The sequence below is a fragment of the Taudactylus pleione genome, unplaced genomic scaffold (genome assembly GCF_031769625.1).
Source record: "Taudactylus pleione unplaced genomic scaffold, aTauple2 ptg000265l, whole genome shotgun sequence".
NCBI lineage: Eukaryota > Metazoa > Chordata > Amphibia > Anura > Myobatrachidae > Taudactylus > Taudactylus pleione.
This window is the reverse complement of record NW_028284667.1, coordinates 11,370,624-11,396,150: the sequence shown is the minus strand read 5'-3', so window position 1 is coordinate 11,396,150 and position 25,527 is coordinate 11,370,624. Positions and strand designations below refer to the sequence as shown.

Sequence of the window (25,527 nt, the reverse complement as noted above, 5' to 3'; positions counted from 1 at the left end):
CCTGTGCAGTGTCCCAGTCCTAAAGGAGTGCTGTAGTGTTGTCCAGGGGGTGCTCTGTCCATCAGGGGTGCTCCCCCCAAGTGCTAAAAAAATAATATATTTTCTGTGTTTGTGAATTGTGTGCGCAGTAGCCGCACGTGCATCAACAAAGTAGTGCCAAGCGTGCGCCTGTGTCATAAGTAAAGGGCCGGCTGGCTTGACCGTTAAGGGTGCTGTAACCCCCGAAAGTACACTCCAGTCCAAACCAAAAAAAAATTATTTTCTGTGTTTGTGAATTGTGTGCGCAGTAGCCGCACGTGCATCAACAAAGTAGTGCCAAGCGTGCGCCTGTGTCATAAGTAAAGGGCCGGCTGGCTTGACCGTTAAGGGTGCTGTAACCCCCGAAAGTACACTCCAGTCCAAACCAAAAAAAAAATTATTTTCTGTGTTTGTGAATTGTGTGCGCAGTAGCCGCACGTGCATCAACAAAGTAGTGCCAAGCGTGCGCCTGTGTCATAAGTAAAGGGCCGGCTGGCTTGACCGTTAAGGGTGCTGTAACCCCCGAAAGTACACTCCAGTCCAAACCAAAAAAAATATTATTTTCTGTGTTTGTGAATTGTGTGCGCAGTAGTCGCACGTGCATCAACAAAGTAGTGCCAAGCGTGCGCCTGTGTCATAAGTAAAGGGCCGGCTGGCTTGACCGTTAAAGGGTGCTGTAACCCCCAAAGTACACTCCAGTCCAAACCAAAAAAAAATTATTTTCTGTGTTTGTGAATTGTGTGCGCAGTAGCCGCACGTGCATCAACAAAGTAGTGCCAAGCGTGCGCCTGTGTCATAAGTAAAGGGCCGGCTGGCTTGACCGTTAAGGGTGCTGTAACCCCCGAAAGTACACTCCAGTCCAAACCAAAAAAAAAATTATTTTCTGTGTTTGTGAATTGTGTGCGCAGTAGCCGCACGTGCATCAACAAAGTAGTGCCAAGCGTGCGCCTGTGTCATAAGTAAAGGGCCGGCTGGCTTGACCGTTAAGGGTGCTGTAACCCCCGAAAGTACACTCCAGTCCAAACCAAAAAAAATATTATTTTCTGTGTTTGTGAATTGTGTGCGCAGTAGTCGCACGTGCATCAACAAAGTAGTGCCAAGCGTGCGCCTGTGTCATAAGTAAAGGGCCGGCTGGCTTGACCGTTAAAGGGTGCTGTAACCCCCAAAGTACACTCCAGTCCAAACCAAAAAAAAAATTATTTTCTGTGTTTGTGAATTGTGTGCGCAGTAGCCGCACGTGCATCAACAAAGTAGTGCCAAGCGTGCGCCTGTGTCATAAGTAAAGGGCCGGCTGGCTTGACCGTTAAGGGTGCTGTAACCCCCGAAAGTACACTCCAGTCCAAACCAAAAAAAAAATTATTTTCTGTGTTTGTGAATTGTGTGCGCAGTAGCCGCACGTGCATCAACAAAGTAGTGCCAAGCGTGCGCCTGTGTCATAAGTAAAGGGCCGGCTGGCTTGACCGTTAAAGGGTGCTGTAACCCCCGAAAGTACACTCCAGTCCTAACCAAAAAAAAATTATTTTCTGTGTTTGTGAATTGTGTGCGCAGTAGCCGCACGTGCATCAACAAAGTAGTGCCAAGAGTGCGCCTGTGTCATAAGTAAAGGGCCGGCTGGCTTGACCGTTAAGGGTGCTGTAACCCCCGAAAGTACACTCCAGTCCAAACCAAAAAAAAAATTATTTTCTGTGTTTGTGAATTGTGTGCGCAGTAGCCGCACGTGCATCAACAAAGTAGTGCCAAGAGTGCGCCTGTGTCATAAGTAAAGGGCCGGCTGGCTTGACCGTTAAAGGGTGCTGTAACCCCCGAAAGTACACTCCAGTCCAAAGCCAAACCAAAAAAAAATTATTTTCTGTGTTTGTGAATTGTGTGCGCAGTAGCCGCACGTGCATCAACAAAGTAGTGCCAAGAGTGCGCCTGTGTCATAAGTAAAGGGCCGGCTGGCTTGACCGTTAAAGGGTGCTGTAACCCACAAAGTACACTCCAGTCCGAACCAAAAAAAAATTTATTTTCTGTGTTTAGCCGCACGTATATATCAAATCGATATAACATAAATGGAGGACCAAACTTTCTCCGATAAAAATAAAATAGAGAAAGATCAAGAACCACTTCCTCCTAGTGCTGAAGCTGCTGCCACTAGTCATGACATAGACGATAACATGCCATCAACGTCGTCTGCCAAGGCCGATGCCCAATGTCATAGTAGAGGGCACATACAATCCCAAATGGCAAAGTTCAGGAAAATGACCTTGAAAAAGACATTTAAATCAGCTGAAGAGAAACGTAAACTTGCCAATATGCCATTTACGACACGGAGTGGCAAGGAACGGCTAAGGTCGATCCCTAGTATGTTCATGACTAGTGGTTCAGCTTCACATGACGATGGAAGCCCTCCTCCCACTAAAAAAATCAAAAGAGTTAAGCTGGCAAAAGCACAGCGAAGAACTGTGCTTTCTAAGAAGATATCACAAATCCCCAAAGAGAGTCCAAGTGTGGTGGTGGTTGCGATGCCTGACCTTCCCAGCACTGGACGGGAAGAGGTGGCTCTTTCCACCATTTGCACGCCCCCTGCAAGTGCTGAAAGGAGCACCCACAGTCCACTTGCTGATATGCAAATTGAAGATGTCACTGTTGAAGTACAACAGGATGAGGATACTGGTGTAGCTGGCGCTGAGGAGGAAGTTGGCGAGGAGGATTCTGATGGTGATGTGGTTTGTTTAAATCAGGCTCCGGGGGAGACAGTTGTTGTCCGTGGGATGAAAAAGCCCATCACGGTCATGCCTGGGCAGAAGACCAAACATTCCACCTCTTTGGTCTGGCAATATTTCTATCCAAATCCGGACAACAACTGTCTTGCCATATGTACCATATGTAAAGGTGAAATAAGTAGGGGTAGGGACGTCAACCACCTAGGAACATCCTCCCTTATACGGCACCTGCAGCGCGTTCATAAAAAGTTACTGTCAAGTTCAGAAACTTTGGCTCAGACCGTAAGCAGTCCAGGGACACCTAAATCCCGTTGTCCTGTTGTATCCAAGCGCCTGCAAACCACACCGTCAACTCCCTCCTCGTCAATTTCCTCCTTAGTCAGGATCGGAAGTAGTCCTGCAGGCCATATCACTGGCATGACTGACTCTCCTATCCGGGATTCCTCCGGAGGATCCTGCATTGCTACGCCTACTGCTGCCGCTGCTGCTGTTGCTGCTGCTGCTGGGAGTCGTTCATCATCCCAGAGAGGAAGTAGGAACACCACTACTTTTACTAAACAATTGACCCTCCAACAGTCCTTAGCGAGGAGGATGAAGTACGACAGCAGTCATCCTGAAGCAAAACGTATAACTGAGGCCTTGACTGCTATGTTGGTGTTAGACGTGCGTCCGGTATCCGCCATTAGTGCAGTGGGATTTAGACAATTGATGGAGGTAGTGTGTCCCCGGTTCCAAATCCCGTCTAGATTCCACTTCACTAGGCAGGCGATACCGAGACTGTACAGAAACGTCAGAAAAAGTGTCCTCAGTGTCCTGAAAAATGCCGTTGTACACAATGTCCACTTAACCACGGACATGTGGACAAGTGGAACAGGGCAGACTAAGGACTATATGACTGTGACAGCCCACTGGGTAGATGTATCACCTTACGCAGCAACAGCAGCAGCGTCACCAGTAGCAGCATCTCAGAAACGCCAGCTCGTTACAAGGCAGGCTACGCTGTGTATCACCGGTTTCAGTAAGAGGCACACCGCCGACAACCTCTTAGAGAAACTGAGGGAAATCATCGCCCAGTGGCTTACCCCACTTAGACTCTCCTGGGGATTTGTGATATCTGACAACGCCACCAATATTGTGCGGGCATTACATCTGGGCAAATTCCAGCACGTCCCATGTTTTGCTCACACAATAAACTTGGTGGTGCAGAATTTTCTGAAAAGCGACAGGGGCGTGCAGGAGACGCTTTGGGTGGCCCGAAAAATTTCTGGCCACTTTCGCCATTCAGCGACTGCGTGCCGAAGACTGGAGCGCCAGCAAACACTCTTGAACCTGCCCCGCCATCACCTGAAGCAAGAGGTTGTGACGCGGTGGAACTCAACCCTCTATATGCTTCAGAGGATGGAGGAGCAGCAAAAGGCCATACAAGCCTATACATCCACCTATGACATAGGCAAAGGAGGGGGTATGCACCTGACTCAAGCGCAGTGGAGAATGATTTCCGTGTTGTGCAAGGTTCTTCAGCCCTTCGAACTTGCCACACGTGAAGTCAGTTCAGACACTGCCAGCTTGAGTCAGGTCATTCCCCTCATCAGGCTTTTGCAGAAGCAGCTGGAGAAAGTGAAGGAGGAGCTAAGACGGAGCGATTCCGCTCGGCATGTGGGACTTGTGGATGAAGCCCTTCATTCGCTTTGCCAGGATTCCAGGGTGGTCAATCTGTTGAAATCAGACCACTACATTTTGGCCACCGTGCTCGATCCTAGGTTTAAAGCCTATGTGGTGTCTCTCTTTCCGGCCGACACAAGCCTGCAGAGGTGCAAAGACCTGCTGGTGAACACACTGTCAGCTGAAGCGGAACGTGACACGTCAACGGCTCCTTCTTCATTTTCTCCCGCAACTGGGGCTGCCAGGAAAAAACTTAGGTATCCTAAGCAACCCGCTGGCGGTGATGCAGGGCAGGCAGGACCAAGTTTGGACATCTGGTCCGGACTGAAGGACCTGGCAACAATTTCTGACATGTCTACTGTCACTGCATATGATACTGTCACCATTGACAGAATGGTGGAGGATTACATCGGTGACAGCATCCAAGTAGGCATGTCAGACAGTCCATACCTGTACTGGCAGGAAAAAGAGGCAATTTGGAGGCCCCTGTACAAACTGGCTCTATTTTACCTGAGTTGCCCCCCCTCCAGTGTGTACTCCGAAAGAGTGTTTAGTGCAGCCGGGAACCTTGTCAGCGAAAGGCGTAGGAGGTTGCTTCCACAGAATGTGGAGAAGATGATGTTCATCAAAATGAATTATCAGCTCTTCCAGGGAGACCAGCCTCCAGAAGGTACAGAGGGACCTGTGGTGGTGGATTCAAGTGGGGACGAGTTAATACTTTGTGAGGATGAGGATGTACACACTGAAGAGGGTGAGGAATCAGTGGATGAGGAGGATGAGGATGACATCTTGCCTCCGTAGAGCCAGTTTGTGCAGGGACACATTAATTGCCAGCTTGTTTTGTGGGGGCCCAAACGAACCAATCATTTCAGCCACAGTTGTGTGGCAGACCCTGGCGCTGAAATGATTGATTTGTTAAAGTGTGCATGTCCTGTTTATACAACATAAGGGTGGGTGGGAGGGCCCAAGGACAATTCCATCTTGCACCTCTTTTTTTCTTTGCATTATGTACAGTTTGGGGCCTAGTTTTTCTAACTGCCATCCTGCCTGCCACTGCAGTGTCACTCCTAGATGGGTCACGTGTTTGTGCCGCCCACTCGTGTCGCTTAGCATAGTCATCCAGCTACCTCGGTGCAACCTTTTGGACATAAAAACACTATTGTGAGGTGTGAGGTGTTCAGAATAGACTGGAAATGAGTGGAAATTAAGGTTATTGAGGTTAATAATAGCATAGGAGCAGAAAAACCTACAAATTCTGTGATTTTAGCTGTTTTTATGCTTTTTTTCAAAAAAATACAGATCCAAAACACAAAACCCAGAACCCAAAACACGGAAGGGTGGTTTTGGCAAAACCAATCCAGATCCAAAACACGAAGAAAGATCCAGATCCAAAACCAAAACACAAAACACGAAAAGTGGCCGGTGCACACCCCTAATATATATATATATACACACATACTAGCTGAAGTCCTCAGCAGTGCTTGGGTTTAAAACTTCATGTTAAGTTTTATTATGTGATGTCGTCCAAATTCATCCAATTGAAGGCCCAGAACAGGTTCCCTGGGTCAAACTTCTACTCGGCACACACCGTCATGAGGTCCGACCGGGACCACAACCACTCCATTAGGAATCCAAGACCAATCGCCAACCTTATATGAAGTTTTCATCCAAATCCATCAAATAGAAGGCCCAAAACAGGCTCCCTGGGTCAAAATTCTGCTGCACACTCCGCACTTCTGGGATCCAATGTTAACACTCTGTGAAGTTTTCGTCCAGATCTATCCAGTGAAAGGCTGAGAACAGGCTCCCCGAGTCAAAGTTCTGCCCAGCGTACACCAACAGGAGGTCGGAATATATCTCCCTGGCTAGTCTTAAGTTGATGATGTCTCGGTCTCTGTGACATCTCCCAAACGCGTTTTTGTTGTTAGTATTCATCAGGGACCGCCCACTGATGAAGTCTGATGATGAAACGTATTAGGGAGGTATCAAAGAGACCGAGACGTGCTGACATAATCATCAACTTGAGACTGGGGACAGCCAGGGATAAGCCTGTAGATAAGCCGGGACTGTACGGAGGTCCATGTCGGAGACATGCGGTGCCGCGACTGTGATCCAGAGTCAGGCTGCCAGAGCTGTTTGTATACAGCTGATATGCTGATGTTATCTTTTATGATGTACGTGCAATGGTAATAAGTTAAATATTTTTTATTGATAATACTACACTATCTGCTGTTTGTGTTTTCTTTTGTAGATATCTTATGCTACCCTTGTGGAAGGGTAAAGAAGGGTGCTGCATTGCGTGTGGCTTCAAGATTATTATCAAAGACCTTATCACCTATGGACTCTTTTAATTTGTGCTATGATATCTTGTGATGTCATATATATACACACTAATATTATAAGAACGTTGTGTGTCTGTTTGTTTGAAGTTGGCGCATAAACAGATTTTCATGAACACTGCATCATTTTGTAGTGCAAATATACATACATACAAACAAACAGTCCAATGAATTTTATATATAAGATATACTACAACAAAAATCCCTTTAACTAATAAACACATTCAGATTTTAATGTCACAAATCACAATAAAGAAATCACTAGAATGATAAGGTGCAACCGCAGCACACATTAATGTTTTCTTTTATCGCTTTGACAAATGTTGCCTGTTTCTTCTGCCCCAGACTACATTTTTCCAAGTGTATAATCTAATGCTTGATTATTCCTGCAATCTGAATTGAAACTGACAGCCATGCAATTTTAAAGAAAAGGGAAACTCTACGGCCTTCCTGCCATTGATATTCTGTAACTGAATGGAGTTGGTAGAATATATTTCCTCTTATTACCGCACAAACTTGGCAGGTAGACATTAAAATCCCAGAGATACAGAGATGTTAATATTTTAGATGAATTGTAATTACAAAATGGAACAACTGTAACACATTGTAAATAATATAAGAATAATAGAGAGTTAGAAACAAAATGCCACTTACTGGTTATTATCTTCATCAGTGAATAATAGATCAACCAAGCAAGACACAGGACTGGAAGATTTGAAGTTGATCTGACATACAAATTGTTCACTTGTGTGAGGTGAGCCAGCAATAGTTTGTCCATTGGGAAAAAGTACAGACAATGCCTTTACCCGATCACCATTATCAAGTTCTACCTCTGGAATTTCAACTTTCAATGTAGATTGCCTAGATAGATATAAACCATGTTGGTTACACAAACAAGATGAGCTGTCTAATGAATAAAACGGTCTACTATAGATGTTCGCCATATGCATGAGACACCTGGCATGACTGAGACGCTCAAAGAGGAGTAGTGTACCATATGTTTCTTTACATTTTGCATATTATACGCATTGCAGAATCAGTACTAGAGCTGCAATACAAGACTTTAAACGCACAGGAATTGGTTTTACACACATACAAAATGGATTAAGCACAACGGAACTTGGTGTGAAGAAAAGCTGTGGCTGCTGACATCGGAGCCCTTTTTACACAGATTCATACACAGATGTATAAGGGATGCAGTCAGGAAGCCGACGGTCAAAATGTCGACTGCCGGCTCCCCAACTGTCAAATCCCGGCAGGGTACTAATGACAGGCGTCGAATCCCGACGCCTGTCATAATACCTATGCCGAGAGCACAGTGGGCGGCGGGCGCAGACAGCCGCGAGGGGGGAGAGTTAGGTTAGGGGCTCCTGGGTGGGATTTAGGATTAGGCACCCCCCCGGGAGGATTAGGCTAGGGGAAGGGGGGTTAGGGTTTGGCACCCCCCTGAGAGACTTAGGTTTAGGCTGCGGGGATGGGAGGGGGTTTAGGTTTAGGAACTTACAGGGGGGGTTAGGGTTAGGCACTAGGGGGGGAGGTTAGGGTTAGGTAGCCCTAAGGGAGGGTTAAGGGGGGTAGGGTTAGTTATACTTACCTAAATCCCCTGTCGGGATTTTCACTGCTGTCGGTCTGCCGGTGTCGGGATTTGAACCGCCTGCCATACTGATTCCATGTCTTACATCAAACTGATCAGTACTAGCTAACAATGTAGTTTTGACAGTCCCAGTTGTTTTATGTATACTAATAACTTAAACGTTTTGAGCGAAAAGCCACCTGGAGCAGCCGAGTCACCCGAGACCTGGCGCCAGGAGTGGCTATTTGGTGTGACTTAAGCTATGAGAGCATATCTATAAGTTGCAAAGTATGGACCAGCTATACGGTACATGAAATACAAAAAAAAGGAAAAGAGTGGTATATTCCAATACGTTTACGTATGAACATCAAGTCTGCTTTTATAGACGAGTATTTTACCTTATAGGTTTACTTGTCATTTAACAAATTTGTAAAATACATTGTACGTGGATGATTTCATCTAGGGAGAAAAATGTTTCACAGCTGTATGTAGGTACTTAATAACTGGCACGGACAGATAAGTTCCCCGGCAAGTCAATTGGGGCTAAGTGAGGTTAGATTTCTTTCACACCCACATATTGTTATCATAATGCCGTGCACTTCATTGATTATGTTCCATAAAACTACTGTACTGTTAGGTTAATGTTTGAATGTGTATTTGTGTATGGTAGAGAATCTATAATGTAAGTTCTGCACTGATGTGAATGATGAAACATTATTTGTAAAATACAGCAAAATCTTCTAGCACTATAGAAATAATGGTGATGATGATTATTAATAATAATAACTACAATTTTTATTTGAATGTGTACCATACCTCCTTATTAAATCAAAATATACCTGTAAAAATTTGTTGGAATGATATCAACCACTGCTTGAACTTCTGTATCCAAGGGTACTGGAGTTAGTATGACCAGTGGCGGGTCAAAGGTGAGCTTTGGTTTGTTGCAGCTTCCAAACAAATTGAGAAGTGTGTAGTGATTGTCATTATCATTCACAATTACTGGTACCTCAGCAGCATAATTCCCAAGATCAGCTGTCCAAAAATGAAGAAACAAGCGTTAATGACCAATGAATCTGTTGCACTGTATATGTAACACTATATTTAGCAATACAAATCAGTTTGGCAAAGTGCTTATTTTCTAATTCATATAACATTGTTGTATTATATGTAATAATACTGACCAATGTTTACTGATGTTTTACCAGACATCATACATTGTAATACAAATTACGAGAAATATCTACCCTCTTCCACTACACCCACTCCACTACCTGTAGCCTTGACCCAATAGCATCACAAACCAGTCGGTGTCAGTGCTTGTACCAGCCTTTGTTTCCAAAAATTGTCCCACAATTTTTTTATCAAATTATGTTAATAATAGTTATTAAAACCTGATTCAGTATAATTTTATTAACAAATATAAAGATTTGTTAATAAAGTTATACTCACTCGCGGTTACATATAAGTTATTTACATTATTTGAACAAACAATGTTGGTTATGCACTGTTTATATATACAGGTTGAGTCTCCCATATTCAAATATTTCGAAATACGGAATATTTTTAGCATGACTGAGATAGTGAAACATTTGCTTTTTGATGGTACAATGGCCCTGATTCAGAGCCGGACGCTCTGACAGAGCGCTCGCTCTGAATCAGGGCCGTCCTTCTTCATTTTTAGAGCGGCCTCCTGGCCGCTCGTATAGCTGTGGGTGACCACCCACAGCTATAGCGAGCGGCCAGGAAGATGGTCGCGATGGTCAAGACCATCGCGACCATCGGGCTTGCGACGAGACCCTTGTGGTAGGGTCTCATTGCCGCAAGCCCTGGAGTGCTTTCAGCTCTATCAGAGCCGAAGGCACTCCCACTGACATCACTTGTGATGCCAGTGGGGCCGGCCCCAGATGGTAGGCGTTCCCATGGGAACGCCTCCGTCTGGGCAGGCACGCCCCCAGGCACACCCACCAAAGGGGGCGTGCTGTCACTCAACATCGACAGCACGCCCCCTTTGGTGCGAGACCCAGAGCGACGGTTTGCCCATTGCTATCGAGGTCTCGCGCATGCGCACGACGGAGCAGCCTCCGACGTGCCCATGCGCACTGGGCCAACATCGACCCGCTTGCGAGCGCTCAGCGCTCGCGAGCGGGTCTGACTTAGGCCCAATGTACACAAACTATGTTTAAGGCACACAATTATTAAAAATAAAGTACAAAATGATCTATAGGCTGCGTGTATAAGGTGTATATAAAACATAAATGCATTCTGTTTAGATTTGGGCCCTATTCGTAAGACATTTCAATATGGTATACAAATATTCCAAAATACAGAATATTCCGATATACAAAATACCCCTGGTCCCAAGTATTTTGGATATGGGAGACTCAACCTGTAGCTGTTCATGCTTTACTTTCAGTTTTGAGTAATGTCTCCCTGTGCATCACACAGCTTCTGGTTTCAGTGTCAGTATTAAATGCAAATGTGTATTTGCACATACTCTACAACTGGCGCCGAGAATTCTGCTGAACCCAGGCAAGCAAGGCAGCACACTATGCAGTGTCATTTGCCTGCATTCTACTGTGAGTTTCTGCTATCATGGCAGCACGTGTTGGGAAACTAGAGGTGTTCATCTTAGAGTGGGAGACTGGATGTTTACATTTAATGGCTAGAACAGTACTTTGTGGCAAACAATGTTGCTGATGTCACAGTCTTGTTGAGCACTATGAGTCTGTTTGCTAGAACTGGAGTTCCAGAACAGCATATGATAATGGGCTAAGTTCATTGGAGAGGAATTTCAATCATTCATGAAGAGAAATGGCATATGTCACAAAGCCTCCATGCCATATCACCAGACATCTAACGGGTTAGCCAGAAGTTTGGTGCAAACACTCAAGCTAGCATGTCGTGCTATGGCCAAGGACCCAGGCACATTGCAACAGAATCTGGCATATTTCTTACTTGCCTACCAAAATGCTGTACACACTACCAGGTTAAACCACAGCTATGTTGTTCCTTATAAGGAACCCGAGGGCAAAGCTGGACTTGCTGAAACCAAATCTGAGTGGCTTAGTTCTAAACCAGAAACTCAAACAAACATGTAACCTATGTAATGCCGCAACCTGGACATTGTGTGTGGGTCATACTGTGTTGGCATGGGACTATCAAGAAGACCAAAAATGGACTGTTGTAAAGGTGATGTTTTTTAAAGATCCAGTGACTTACAGTACATTATGAAAGTGAGTCCTAGTGTGGTGTGACATAGACATATTGACCAGTTATGGTAGCACATTTTGCCAGTTGTTCAGAGTCAGAATGAAGTTCGGACACTCTTGAATGATCCACAAGATGGACTGTCTGGGGTGGCCAATCTGGTTAAACTGGACATTACTTTTGAAGTATGGGGGCTGGAAACACACCCATTTCCAAGGCAACTGACTTACCAGTACCAGTTACAGAAAGATGTTGTCCTCCGCAGGTACACAATCCACTACAGTGACTGGACTTGTAAGTGAACTGTCTATTATAGTGTGAAGGAATTCTTATGTATTGAGGCTAGAGGTGAGTGGTTCAGTTTTTTCACAAAACTGAACACACCTGAACTTAGGGATTCTAAGTGAAACCGAGTCCCAGCTTGAGTTTCCCACCAAGTTCATATCTCAGAACAAGGCAAAAATATAATTTTCCCTGAAATACTGGATCTTGCATGTTTTGAATTGCATATAACAGTCCCTCCCTCGTGATCAGGCACCATTTCACACAGGAGAGTGTTGGAAGAGGGTGTGGGCTTGCTCTAAAAAAATACAACTAGAGCACCATTAGGACAGAGAGAGTTAGTAATAGGTAAAAGGGGAGTGGAAGGGAAGGGTAACTGGCTGGCTGCAGGCCTCTTTCTCACTGTGAATGTGTATGTGTGTTTATCAAACACATTAGCAACAAGTGCAATTCAGTGCACTGCAGTCCAAACAGGCTACTGTATGTAAGACATAATAGCATCTGCTACAAAGCAAACAGGCTGTTGTGTTGTTTGTCAAAGTGAGCCTGCACTTGTTTTTCACAAGGATATGTCAGTATTTATAAGGACAGAGACAGTGTGATTTCAACTTCAAACTTATTTGTCCAAAAATGATTGTGCTGTGTCACTCTGAGTAAGCTGCACTCCAAAGAAAGAAGACCTATTTTCCTGTAATTAAAAAATAATAATTGCAATAAAACAAAATATTTGCTGGTGTTCAAAAAAAACGTAATCAAGGCTTTCATAATAATTAAAAAATTTATTTTTTCAATAGTGTGTGTTTCATAAAGGCAGAGTATATTACTGCTCTTAGTAGCCATGTGTAGAGTTGACATGTCCCTAAAAGCTGCACCACAAAAATAAATAAGTGGAAACAAAGCATTTTTTGCTAGTGTTAAAAAACCATTTCAACTTTTATTATAATTCAATTAAACATTTTTTTTCAAGAGTGTGTTTCCTAAAGGCAGCTTATATTACTGTGCCTAGTATGTGTGTGTAGACTAGTAGACATGTCCCTGACAGCTGCACCCAAATATAAAACGTGTGAACAAGGCATTTTTATGCTGATGTTTATAAAACCATTTCAAGGCTTTTATCATATTCAATTAAAATTACATTTGTTCAAATGTGTGTTTCTTAAAAGCAGTGTATATTACTGTGCTTAGTACTGTAGGTGTGTAGAATACACAGGTCCCTGACAGCTACAGTGTAAGTATAAGTGGAAACAAGGCATTTTATTTTTTTGATGTCAACAAAAATCTCCAGTCTTTTAATAAAACTGCATAGTAAAGGTAGCAGTCCCTCATTTCTACATCTCATTGTATGTTTACTTAGTGTGGTGGCAGTTAAGTTCAACTACAGTATATTTACTCCTTCCTAGAGTAAAAAATTAAAGTAATCATGGATCAGTTGACAGAAGAGCAGGATCATCCCAGTACTAGTGCTGCCAGTCAGAGTACTTCTTTAACATCTACCAAAGGAGGTCAGGGGGAAAGAAGATTTAAGAATGGGCATCTCATATCTAAACAATATATCACAAACTTAAAGAAAGGCAAGGAAAGTCTCAGACTATGGTCTTCCTTTGCGATTGGTGGTCCTACTACTGCTGTTTTATGCCCTAGAATGACTATTGAGGAAGCAAGGGCCAAACACAGTCAGTCATCTTATGTAACTTTTCATGTAACACCTTCTCACTATGAGTCTAGAGGTGTCACCTTTCAAATAGGCAAACCAGGGCAGAAAAAAATACTAAGGCTGAAGAAGTCTAAAGGTGTCCATGTGTGCTATGTGTCAAACTGACATTTTTTGAAGCTGTAATTGTAGAGAAGCCCCCTTCCACCATTCTGCAGTAAAAGTAAAGATGGTGATATAGAAATTTTGGATGCTGAAATTGCAACAGGATGGGGGTATATTTGTGTATCTGACACTAATTAGGATATTGATGATAAATGTGTTGGACAAGAATAAGTTGATAAAATTCCTTAGGGGGGTGTTGTTTGTGTCAAAGTAAATGAGTCACCAGCCGCAGCAGTTCTTGCCAATAATAAGATGGCCAGTGTCATGCCTGGCCATAAGACCAAGTAAGGTATCTTTATCGTGTGGAAATATTTTTACCCAAATCCTGACAACATTTGTCAATCCATGTGTACTATTTACGGGGCCAAAGTAAGTAGAAATATGGATGTTAACCATCTAGGAACCTCCTCCCTGTTACATCATTTACGGCAAGTTCATGCTAATAATTTTGGAAAATCTAAAAAGATCCTGTAATATAACAACAAGTCCAGCATCAGCTAGCAGCAACATGTACAGTGTCAAGTTTCAGCCTAGGATCGGCCGTTACTCACCACAGCGCTGACTTCCCCGGACTTCTCATGCGGTCAGACGTCAGGTGCGGCGGCTAGTGACGCGCTTAGGATTATGCCTTAGGTGCATTTGGACATCCATGTGCTGCTCCGTGACTTGGTTACCAAGGTTGCCATCATGGGCGCAGCCATGACAGTCTTCATCACCTGACTGTCCCGGTGGATCGTGTACAGTCCTAAATTTACTTTCCCTACCTTACCACTACTTGGATCTTCTTAGTGGCAGGCTGGGGAGTGTGTTGCAGAATCCCTCCGTAGTTGCCTGTATGTTGCTCGCATCTCTGGCGAGTCTAGTCCGGACAGCCGATAGTGATGTCACCAGAACGGGATGGATATTCTCCAGGATTAGTGGCTATGGTCTGGGTAACCTCCGGGCTCTTTGTCTACGTCTCCAACGTGTTTCATGCGGTTCACCGCACTTTTTCAAGGATGACTTTCTGTTTCACCTGTATTGGATACCTGACCATAGAGCCGCGACCTGCTTGCTGGGTACAGCTTAAACCCATATCCCCGCTTGGAGGGGTCACTGGTGAACACCTCTCAGCAGGTTAGACTCCACGCCTTTGGTCAGGTCTAGCTAACATCTGATACTTGTGGATGAATAGGACATACATCCAGGCCGCTCGCCTCCGATTCCTTCCACAACCCGGGACCTCAGCTTTCAGCTCCTCAGTAGGAGATCCTCCTGAGCCAGTCGTGACATACAGATTCCAGCACATGCAATATCCCCCATCAACACCTTCATCATCAATCTCTTCATTAATAATTGGTGGTAGTCCTCTTGCATCCAATTTGCAAAGGCTAACTGACTCCTTCCCTATCCAGGATTCCCAAGAAGAATCCTTGTGTACTAGGGCTGCTGTTGATGGGGGTTAATCTTCATCACATAGGGGAACAAATAGACTAGTAGTTTCAAACAACTATTGCCTGTGAAAAAAATTATTTGCAAGAGTAAGCAAACATAAAAGCAGCCATCCAGCTGCAAAACAGATCACTGAACCATGACAGCTATGCTAGCATTAGACCTGCATTCACTATCCGCCATTGGAATTGGTATGTAATGCTGGCTGTCGGGATGCCTACTGTCAAAATACTGACAGCGGCATCCCGATGGTTGGTATTCTGACAGGGATTCGGTAAGTATACTTACCCACCCCCTTCTCCCCCTAACCCTCCCTTCTTGCAGCCTAATCCTAACCCTACACACCCTGAACCCTAACCCTCCCCGTTAGTGTTGAAACCCAAGTCTCCCCCTTCATGCCTAAAACTAACCCTCTTCCCTTAAAGCCTAACCCTAACCACTCCTAGGGGTGCCTAATCCTAACCTCCTCCCCAAAACCTAACGCTAACCCCGCTATGCTACTTAAAACTAACCCTCCCCCCACGGCTAAAGCTAAGGGTGCCACAGACTTACCTTGTTCAAGGAGCCGTCCTTCTGGATTCAAGCATTGGGATTAAGATAGGCATTGCTATTTCGACGCCTATCTAAAGTCCCTTGTCAGCTTCCCCCATTGGGATTTAGACTGGTGGCATCGTGACCGCCGGTCTCATAACTACATTCCCTGCCATCAATGCATCTGGTTTTAGACAGTTAATTGAGATCCTGTGTCCCCGCTATGAAATTCCATCTTGATTCCATTTTACTAGAACAGCAATTCTTTACCTGTACCGGGAAGTTAAAAAAAAAAAATTGGTCTAGAAAATGTCAATGTGCTAAGTATCCACTTGACTACAGATATGTGGACAAACGGTGCTGGTCAAATGAAAGATTATATGACTGTGACAGCCCACTGGGCTGGTGTATCGCCTTCAGCAGCAGCAGTATCTAACACACTGTATTAATGGTTTCACTAAGAGGCACACTGGTGTCAGCCTGTTGGAAAAACTTAGAGATGCAATAGCAAAATGACTTACCCTGCTGAGACTCTGCTCAGGATTGGTCATTTCCAATAATGCAAGTAATATTACATGAGCATTACAACTGAGTGAATTTGAACACATAGTATGTTTTGCCTCCGCAAACTTGGTGGTTCAGAATTTTTTTTAAAAATGACAGGTGCGTACAGGACATGCTGTCTGTGACCCGTAAAAATACTGGGCATTTTTTACATTCAGCAGCTGCATGTAAAAGATTGCAGAAGCTGCAAGAAAAGTTCAATTCCACTAAGTGAAGCAACAGGTAGTAACCAGGTGGAATTCCATCCAGTAGATGCTTCAGCGTATGGAGGAACAGCAACAAGCCACCCAAACCTACACAACAACCCATGATATTGGGAGAGGAGAGGGAATGTACCTTACTCCAGCACAGTGGAGAATACTCTTAATTTTAAGCAAGATACTTAAACCATTTGAAATAGTAACCAATGAAATGAGCTCAGACACTGCCAGTCAGTCAGGTGATTCCATTAGTTAAACTACTGGAAAAGCAGCTAGAGAAACTGAAGGAATAGATGAAACAAAGTGATTCCGCTAAGTATGTTGGACTAGATCAAGTTCATTATTCCTTTCAATAGAACCAAAGGTTTGCAACATCTTGCATTTGGATGACTACATTTTGTCAAACTTGCTTGATCCTAGGTTTAAATCCTTTCTAACTGACACAAATAATTAGAGATGCAAATAGCTTACAAGTTGTCAGCTCAAGTGGCACATGACATGAGGAAATCTCCTGCTTGAGTTTCTCCTGCAAATGCTACTGCCAGGAAAAAAAAATGACCTTACCCAAGAGACCCACTGGTGAGGAGTCATTTCAGCACAGCAGAGTGAAACACCATTATTACATTTGGTCAGTATTAAAAGAATTACCCATAATGTTTGACACATCTACCGTGACTCAATCTGATACAGTAAGCATCAATAGAATGGTGAAGGATTATTTTAATGACAATGTACAAATTAGCATGTCATTCAGTCCCTTTGAATATTAGAGGAAAAAAGGAGACTTTGGAGCCCCTTGTACAAAGTAGCTTTGCTCTACTTAAGCTTCCCACCTTCCAGTGTGTATTTAGAGTGTTTAGCACAACTGATACACTACAAATTGTGAAAGATGAGGAAGACCTTTGCCGACAATTTCTACAAAGTACAGAGGCTTCTGTATTGGTGGATTCCAGTGGAGATGAACTAATATTGTGTTATGACATTAACAACACTGATGATGGTGAGGGTTAGGATGATAATGACATCTTCCAAATGTAGACATGATTAACAACACTGTTAGCCACCTTAAGCCCAATGGTAGCTTTGGGTGTCCAAACAAACCAAGCACTACAGCCACTATAGTGGCTGCCCCTGTCGCTGAAGTGCTTGGTTGTTAAACTGTGCATGTCTTTTTTAATATACAACACAAGGATGGGGCAATAACAATTCCATCATGCACCACTTTTATTATGGGTTTTGACAAGATTGTGTTTTTTAAAGACAGTGTGTATTATTATACTTTATTGGTACATTCATGTTCTTTTGTATCTTGCAATGCCATTCATCACCAGTTTCTCATCCAAGCATATATCTGCTCTTTTTCCTGCAGCTTCTCAGCATATACAGACTAGTATCATATATATATATGAGTATATATATATATATATATATATATATAGTTATATTCTGTACGCAATCAATGAATGATTTACCTGACTTCCACGTAGTACTCCACCACCATTTACTTGTCCTGGCCTCGGGCCTCTGATCTAGTTCTTGATTAATGAAAACATTCTATAGCATTATATGTTATATTAAACTGCATCTTGTCTGCCACTGCAGTGCCATCTTGCTGTCTGGTGATTATTGCATGTGCTGTACTCATTGGATGTCTTGACAAAGGTCCGTATGGACCGAAATGTTGATCAGTTTTTTGTGACATGCGAGTTCATTCTTATAAAGAACTTTGACTTTATGGATCTTTTGGTGCCTTCTTCTTTATTCGGATTACACTGTGGGACCTATGGATGTGAACTCCCCTCTGTTGTGCACCCCAACTATTGGACATAACCAGAGATGTGAGTGCAGATTTTTTTCTGGATTATATATACAGTATATATATATATATATATATATATATATATATAGTCCAAAAGATCGGTTGGCACACACAAAAAAAGTTTTTAAACATCCGCCTGGGGTGCTCCCCAATGCTTCCTCCAGGGCAGCATCAACACATGTCCAAGATAATAATCAAGGTGCACTCACCAGGGACTTTCCATCAGTAGCAAAAAAGTAATTTATTTCTTACTGCATAATCGCAGGTTGTCACAAGTCGACGTTTCGGCTAACAGACGTAGCCTTCCTCAGGACAGACAACCCAAACCACCAAGATAGATCCATGTTGCACACTATGCTGAGCCCTCCTCTTATACCCCCAAGGCTAATTAGTAGCCACACCCCCAAACGGTGGAATCATGGGGCAAACGATGTAAACCAACACTTTAATCTAATAAACAGCATACCAAGTATACTGATCTATCCTCCCTGGCATCCCCAAGTGGGCTGAACCATGGTACCAACCTTAAATCATGCCAAACATACTGTACCAGCGTGGGAAAACCACCTCGCGGCTAAATTAGCAGTACTTCCAGTTTGTGTTCCACCGCAACCGGAAGTCGTCATCCAATGCTTTTCAAACACCGGAAGTATGGTGTTTCACCTCCTAATGGCTCCCTAAAGTAAGGGCAACATGTGCTAAGCCAGAACCAACACACCATGAACATTTTTAACAGCCCCATAGGTGTATTAACAAAATTAAGATCATATACTGGAATTATAGATAGTAAATATACCTAATAGCTATTACAGGGTTTAGAGAGAGGCTCATCAGCATAGTGCAAAAGTTGGAAATATTAGCCGCGAGGTGGTTTCCCCACGCTGGTACAGTGTGTTTGGCATGATTTAAGGTTGGTACCATGGTTCAGCCCGCTTGGGGATGCCAGGGAGGATACTTGGTATGCTGTTTATTAGATTAAAGTGTTGGTTTACATCGTTTGCCCCATGATTCCACCATTTGGGGGTGTGGCTACTAATTAGCCTTGGGGGTATAAGAGGAGGGCTCAGCATAGTGTGCAACATGGGTCTATCTTGGTGGTTTGGGATGTCTGTCCCTACGTCTGTTAGCCAAAACGTCAACTTGTGACAACCTGTGATTATGCAGTAAGAAATAAATTACGTTTTTTGCTAGTGATGGAAAGTCCCTGGTGAGTGCACCTTGATTATTATCTTGGACATATATATATATATATATATATATATATATATATATTCTGTAATCAATCAATGAATGATTTACCTGACTTCCACTTGGTACTCCACCACCATTTACTTGTCCTGGCCTTGGGCCTCTGATCTAGTTCTTGATTAATGAAAACATTCTATAGCATCATATAGGTTATAAATTATATTAAACTGCATTCTGTCTGCCACTGCAGTGTGACTATATATTTCTTGGATGTGCACCATGTGTTTGCGATGATGCTCTGTTGCTTAGATTAGCCAGTCATGCAGCCTTTGGCCAATATAGGTGAAAACTGAAAACAATATTGTGAGCTGTGAGGTGTCACAATTGACTGAAAATAACTGGAAATTAATATCATTGAGGTTAATACTGTAGGAACAAAGACAGGCCCATATTACATGATGTTAGCTGTTTTTATAAATTTTTAAAGAATTCCAGATCCAAAATTAAAACATTTGAGGGTGGTTTTGGCAAAACCAAAATACAGGGTCCACACACATCTCTAGTTTTAAGAATGAAAAGCTCAGTGCCCATTACAAGTTTTGCACAAAATACACCTAAAACATTTATGTGAAAAGTAGAAAATCTTTTTTCTTTACTTACTAGGACAGAAGTGAACTTTGATCCTATTGATCTCCCCTGGTGTGAGCACCCCTGAATGTTTATTAAACGTAAAAATTCCACTCTTCGTAGTTTCCTCAATCTGATCAAGATTTAACCTCCATGTCACCGACTGCTTGGAGATGTTGCCTAGTTCAAGCACCTAAAACCAAGTAATTTGAACTTAAAAATCTTAATCATAAATATTTTTTAAGTGTTTAAACGTTTGGGAGTTTGCGTCTGTGAACAGAGGGGGAGATTTATCAATGTTTAGATAGAGATAAAGTGTTGCATGATAAAGTACCAACCAATCAGCTCCTGTCCTGTCATTTTACTAGCTGTGTTTGAAAAATGAGTTAGTAGCTGATTGGTTGGTACTTTATCTCTCTCCACTTTATCTGTCCAAGCTTTGATACATCTCTCCCAGAAATCCGTCCAACTCAGAATCAGGCCCAATGTATGCATTTTTCCCCTGGTAACATTATGCCTATTTTTCATTATTGCCAATGGAGTGCCAACATTATACCAATGAAAATTTTTTAGGGGTTTTTATGGGCATGCTATGTGTTGATTATAACAGAAAAGAACAAAAAAAGGCCAAAAAAAAGGTTTAAGCACATGAGGCCTAACAATTACCATTAACATCCACTAGGGCCAAAAAGTTGAATTTCAGCTTCTAGGTATACAGCTGAGTAAAGCACATCCTATAATATTAATTTACTTTTTAACTCATTAATGGCTACCAACAGGTATTACAGGCATTACATTAGCTCTATATTACATAAATTCAACCTGTATCCTTGTGGTAATTAAATGATAAAAGAATGTAAACCAAAGGAAAAAAATACACACATACAGACATAGGGAGCATATTTAAGGGCATATGTCTAGGGGTGCACTAATTTCATCAATTTAGTTGGGAACATAAACATGTAAAGTATTTTGTTTCCTATAATTTAGCTTTTTCCAACAGTAAAAATAAAGACTAATGCTCGAATATGCTGACTAATCCCCATCTAGAAAAAAAAGAAATAAATTAATATACTATGATACACTAACAAAAAAAGTTTTTATTGTCATGTCATCAGCACATCGGAAAATTACTAAAATGTCATCGGTCACAAAACTACACAATGACAATTAAAGGGTTAAATATACAGACATATATTAGAGGCTTTTCTCTTGCAGCATAACATTGTATGTTTATATTTTTATGTTAATATTAAAATACCTGCAAAATATACACAGAATATAAAATATTCCTATTTTTTTAGCAAGATAAAAAATGCAAACCTTAGGAATTTGTCTCCCTTTGCATCTAGGCCAATATATCCATATCTTATAATTACCATATGAATTAGACTTAATATTGCTTTGGGGAGCTCTTCTTAATTCATCATATTCTCTGAATTATGATAACCCTGAACTTCAAATCTATTTCTCCTCAATATTGTGCATGAGAGTCTTACCTGCGAGCATAAAGAGTCTTCTGCAATGCCCAGCTCAAGCATTTTAGACGGTAATTCAAATACAATCTTGGTAGAGGAAAATCTGAGCAGTTGCTGTAAAACTGTGGAAAGGATTCATAGTTGAAACAGCTACACAGTTGAGATTCACATACATTTTTTACAGAAAACACCAATGAAGTCCTATGTATTAGTAGACTAGTATATGAGGACTAGGGATCCATTATTAAAGGAAGAAGATCCCTAGATTCTGCAAAAACTGACATTTTCGCAGACTGTATGGATTCTCCCTATTTAACATTCCTTGCAGCCTGCGATGGCTATTATCATACAAGAATAAATACTTTATTTCATTAATTCCACTTTCAGACAGAAAAATTTAAAAATCCCGGCTTTTACCTGGCATTTTAGTGCTGCGTCTTTTTGCCGGTCCCATCCTGAACCCCCGTCAGACAGAAGAGCAAATTACTGGGTCAAGCATTTCTACCTGGTAATTTGCTGATTAATATGGGTATTTCTTCTGTCTGAAAGGGTCAAAATCCCCAGGTCCCCGACCATGGTAAATTCCTGGGTCGAAGTCCCGGGATTTTTGACCCTGGTTGACCCTTTCAGATAGAAAAAAGACCCGTGTTGATCACCAAATTACCAGGTTAAAATGTTTGACCCAGTAATTTGTTTTTCTGCCTGAAAGGGGTACAAAAAAAAGTATTTTATCCATTTAAACTTATTCTGCAACAAGTTTTTTTATCCTGTGATTCACTGGGTCGTGAGCATATTGTTGTTTGTTTCTTAAAACCCCTCCACCACCACCTTCACAGAGTTGTGTTTTCTTTCTTTACCTCTACTTTGATGTTTCTCTCTAATAGTTACAGTGCTTTCTCCTTTTGGGGTTTATTCGTTAAGTTAAAAGAGACCATTACACATGCAGAAACACTAGTTCCATATGTTTTAAAGGAATACATACAGGATGCCGGCGTTCCGGATCCAGGCAGTCAGAATCCCGATGCGGGCATCCCGACAGGTTTAGAATACCGACACTTTTCGGTAGGTATTCTAACCCCGTCCCTACCCTAACCCTCCCTCCCCGATGCCTGAACCTAGCCACCCCCTTTAGTGCCTAAACCTAACCTCCCAGCACAATAAGACCTAACCCTCCCCCTTTAGAGCATAACCCTAACCCCTTACCCTCCCTCTAACTCCAGTACTTACCTTCGGGATCCTGGCATTCGGGATGCCGACGCCGGTATTCTGACTAGTGTTGGGATTCCGGTGTCGGCATTCTGACCACCTGAATTCCTGTGTTTGGGATATTGACCGCATCCCGTTTTAAATAACGGGCATATTCACCATTAGCGACTGCCATGTATTCATCATCAAACTTCGAAAAGCTGAAAGTTTTCAGAATTTGATTGCGGGATCTGATGCCATCTTCAGGTTGCATTAGTTCCCATAGCTATCCTATCAATTTTCAGTCAGTTCCTAAGTTAGCTATAAGGTTTCACAAAGCATTTCTGAAAACAGCCTCCTGGATGTTCCCCATCTTACAGTACCACACTGTCTTTGTAAGTTGGTGCTAAAGATAGAAGCACCCAAGAAACACCATTACTCCTCGGTGCGACCCCTTTCAGACTGGTGGCCCGACCCATCAATAATGCCAGGTCAATAACATCACAGTCATCACTGCTGAGCCTGCACTTGGAGATGAGATCATCTCCAAGCGCCGGCTCTTCCTATGCAGTGAATGGGACCCAGGTTGCCTCGCGAGCCACGAGCCGGGTTGAACTCGTGTTCAACCCTGCTCATTAACCGAGTTGAAATGCTGGGTCACTCAACCTGGGTTATTTCAATGGGGCCCTTTCACACTGCACAGTAACATTCAGGTGCAATAACCCAAGTTATTTGCTGGCAGCGTGAAAGGGGTATTACTGACAATTGGTCTGAACTCTGACCCCTCCAACCGGTGTCAGCGATATCAGTTCCAGAGAGTTCAGACAACTACTGAGCATGTCAGAGACAGACCTTTTATAAGATTACATATTAAGATTTTTTTAATTAAATTTTTAGTTTTTGGAGGATCTGCGCTGGAACCCTAAAACCGGGCTTCTAGTGCAGTGCGCATGTGTAATCCAGTGTGACTTGGAAGGACCCAAACTGGCCAGCATCGCTGCTTTTTGGTAAATAGACCATGCTTGTTGGTTTGGAAATGGCTCAATGTTGTATGAACATATTACACTACATATCATAGTTGCCGACCTATGCAAGAGCCAGGTTCGGCAGTGCGTGGGCCGGGCTTGGCAGAGCTGGACGTGGCGATGGGTGGGGCTCAGAGGTGGTGGACAGGTCCAGGGTGTGACAACACAATTGCGTCATTGTAGCTCTGGCCCCTGCTATGCAATGCCGAGATTACCGCAATTGTGGAGTGGGGGGCGGAGCCATAATTATGCGATTCAAAGCAAATCGCATCATCAGCCGCCTGTGCCGCACACTTCACTGGCCACTCCTGGGAAAGTGGGCAGCCACAGTCGGATGGCCTAGGAGTATCGGGAGACTTGTCCACCTTTCCGGGTGGCTGGGAGTGCCACACAATTTTCGGGAGCTTCCTGGCCATTCCGGGATGGTAGGCAAGTATGTTACATATGGAGAACAGAGAAATGGTGCAGAATTGTGCCTTGTTTGGAAACATTTTTTGTAGAAGAGACATTTGTTATTTAAATAAGTAATGATTTTGCAAGAACAGAACTGTGCACTTAGAGCAAAGCTGTCAGTACACAGAACAGACAACATACAAAAACAGAGGATGTTTACTATTTCTGAAAGTGTAGTCATTCTAAGGTTATACATACATAAAGACAATTTTATCGACATACCAGTAGCATTCACTTTACATGTTGGAGTGATGACATTCACCATTTGAGGTCTGGGAACAACAATATGCTTTTCTGAAAGGGTTGGAGTGACAGCTACAGAGCTAGCAGCATCAGACAAACCATCGGTCACGTTGATGTTTACTGGAAGCTGAAAGTCATATGCTGCCACCTGCAGGACAAAAATCCATAATAATGCATTGGATATTATTACATTTATACAGTGTGAAAGCCAACAATAAAATACAAATAACTGGAATAAGAAACTGAAAAAGAAGATAATTATTATGAGATCAATATAAAGTACAATAGATTACTGACATTCAATAAGGATGAGAACTTGTATTGGAATATAACAATAACTGGTTAATGACAGAGAACTATTAAGCTGTGCTTTCTTATTGCTATATTCTGACAGTATGGTGCTCTATATGTATATTGTGTTCTCTGGAGTTCTATAATTTTCAAAATATAATTATAATTATATTTTAGATTTTCCTTGGCAAGTAGAAAATCAATCATAGGTTTTAGATGTGACCTCTGATGGACTAACCTCTCTGTGTAGGATGCCCACTAATGTAGCATGATACAATATAACAAGCTGGGCATATGAAATTTGTTCCTTATAGACTGGTGTTCGAAACCAATTTGTAGGAGCCTGACATTAGTACCAGCAGCGGCTCCTGTCCTCTTACCTGAGGGGAGTTGCGGCTACTGCTAGCATGGCTGTGGCTGGCCAGATCCCGGTGCCTGTGCAATGAATCTGACAGACGCAGGGAACAGCGCATGAGCGGTGGTGGCGCCACACATGCGCATAACACCAGCTACTGGGGACTACATTGATTGCAGTCCCGAGAAACCCTATAGGACTGCCCGAAAGGAAGACCAATGGAAGCTGCTCTCTGCTAATCGCAGCCCCCGACTGGCAGCCCCAGAGGGAAGAGACACCTCCCTCTGGGGGTGCCTGTCCAGTGCGTGACTGGCAGGTGGCACTTCCAATGGGAAGCCACCTCCAGTCACAGTGTAGCCTTTGCAGTCACGGACTGCACTGGCTCATTGATGTGGCTGATTTTACTGGGGGTGCTGCAGCCTCGCAGCCCCTAGGTAAATCTGTTACTGAGTAGTACTCTGTACTGTTGCAGAATCCTGTTCCTTCCAATACATAACTCTTAATATGGGTAAACTAGATATGAGAACTTCGT

At 42.9% G+C, this 25,527-nt stretch overlaps 1 protein-coding gene across 1 annotated transcript in view; it reads right to left on the bottom strand.

The window, feature by feature from the left end:
• Positions 1-25,527, bottom strand: part of LOC148514013 (cilia- and flagella-associated protein 47-like) — a gene marked incomplete at its 3' end in the record, with an annotated part of 651,210 nt that overhangs the window by 506,721 nt on the left and 118,962 nt on the right. The window contains exons 22-26 of the mRNA XM_088481183.1: positions 24,329-24,497; positions 21,465-21,565; positions 19,999-20,158; positions 9,137-9,332; positions 7,379-7,585 (exon numbers count right to left, since the gene is read on the bottom strand). Coding sequence (XP_088337309.1) covers positions 7,379-7,585; positions 9,137-9,332; positions 19,999-20,158; positions 21,465-21,565; positions 24,329-24,497 — 833 coding nt within the window. The remainder of the gene's footprint in view (positions 1-7,378; positions 7,586-9,136; positions 9,333-19,998; positions 20,159-21,464; positions 21,566-24,328; positions 24,498-25,527) is intronic.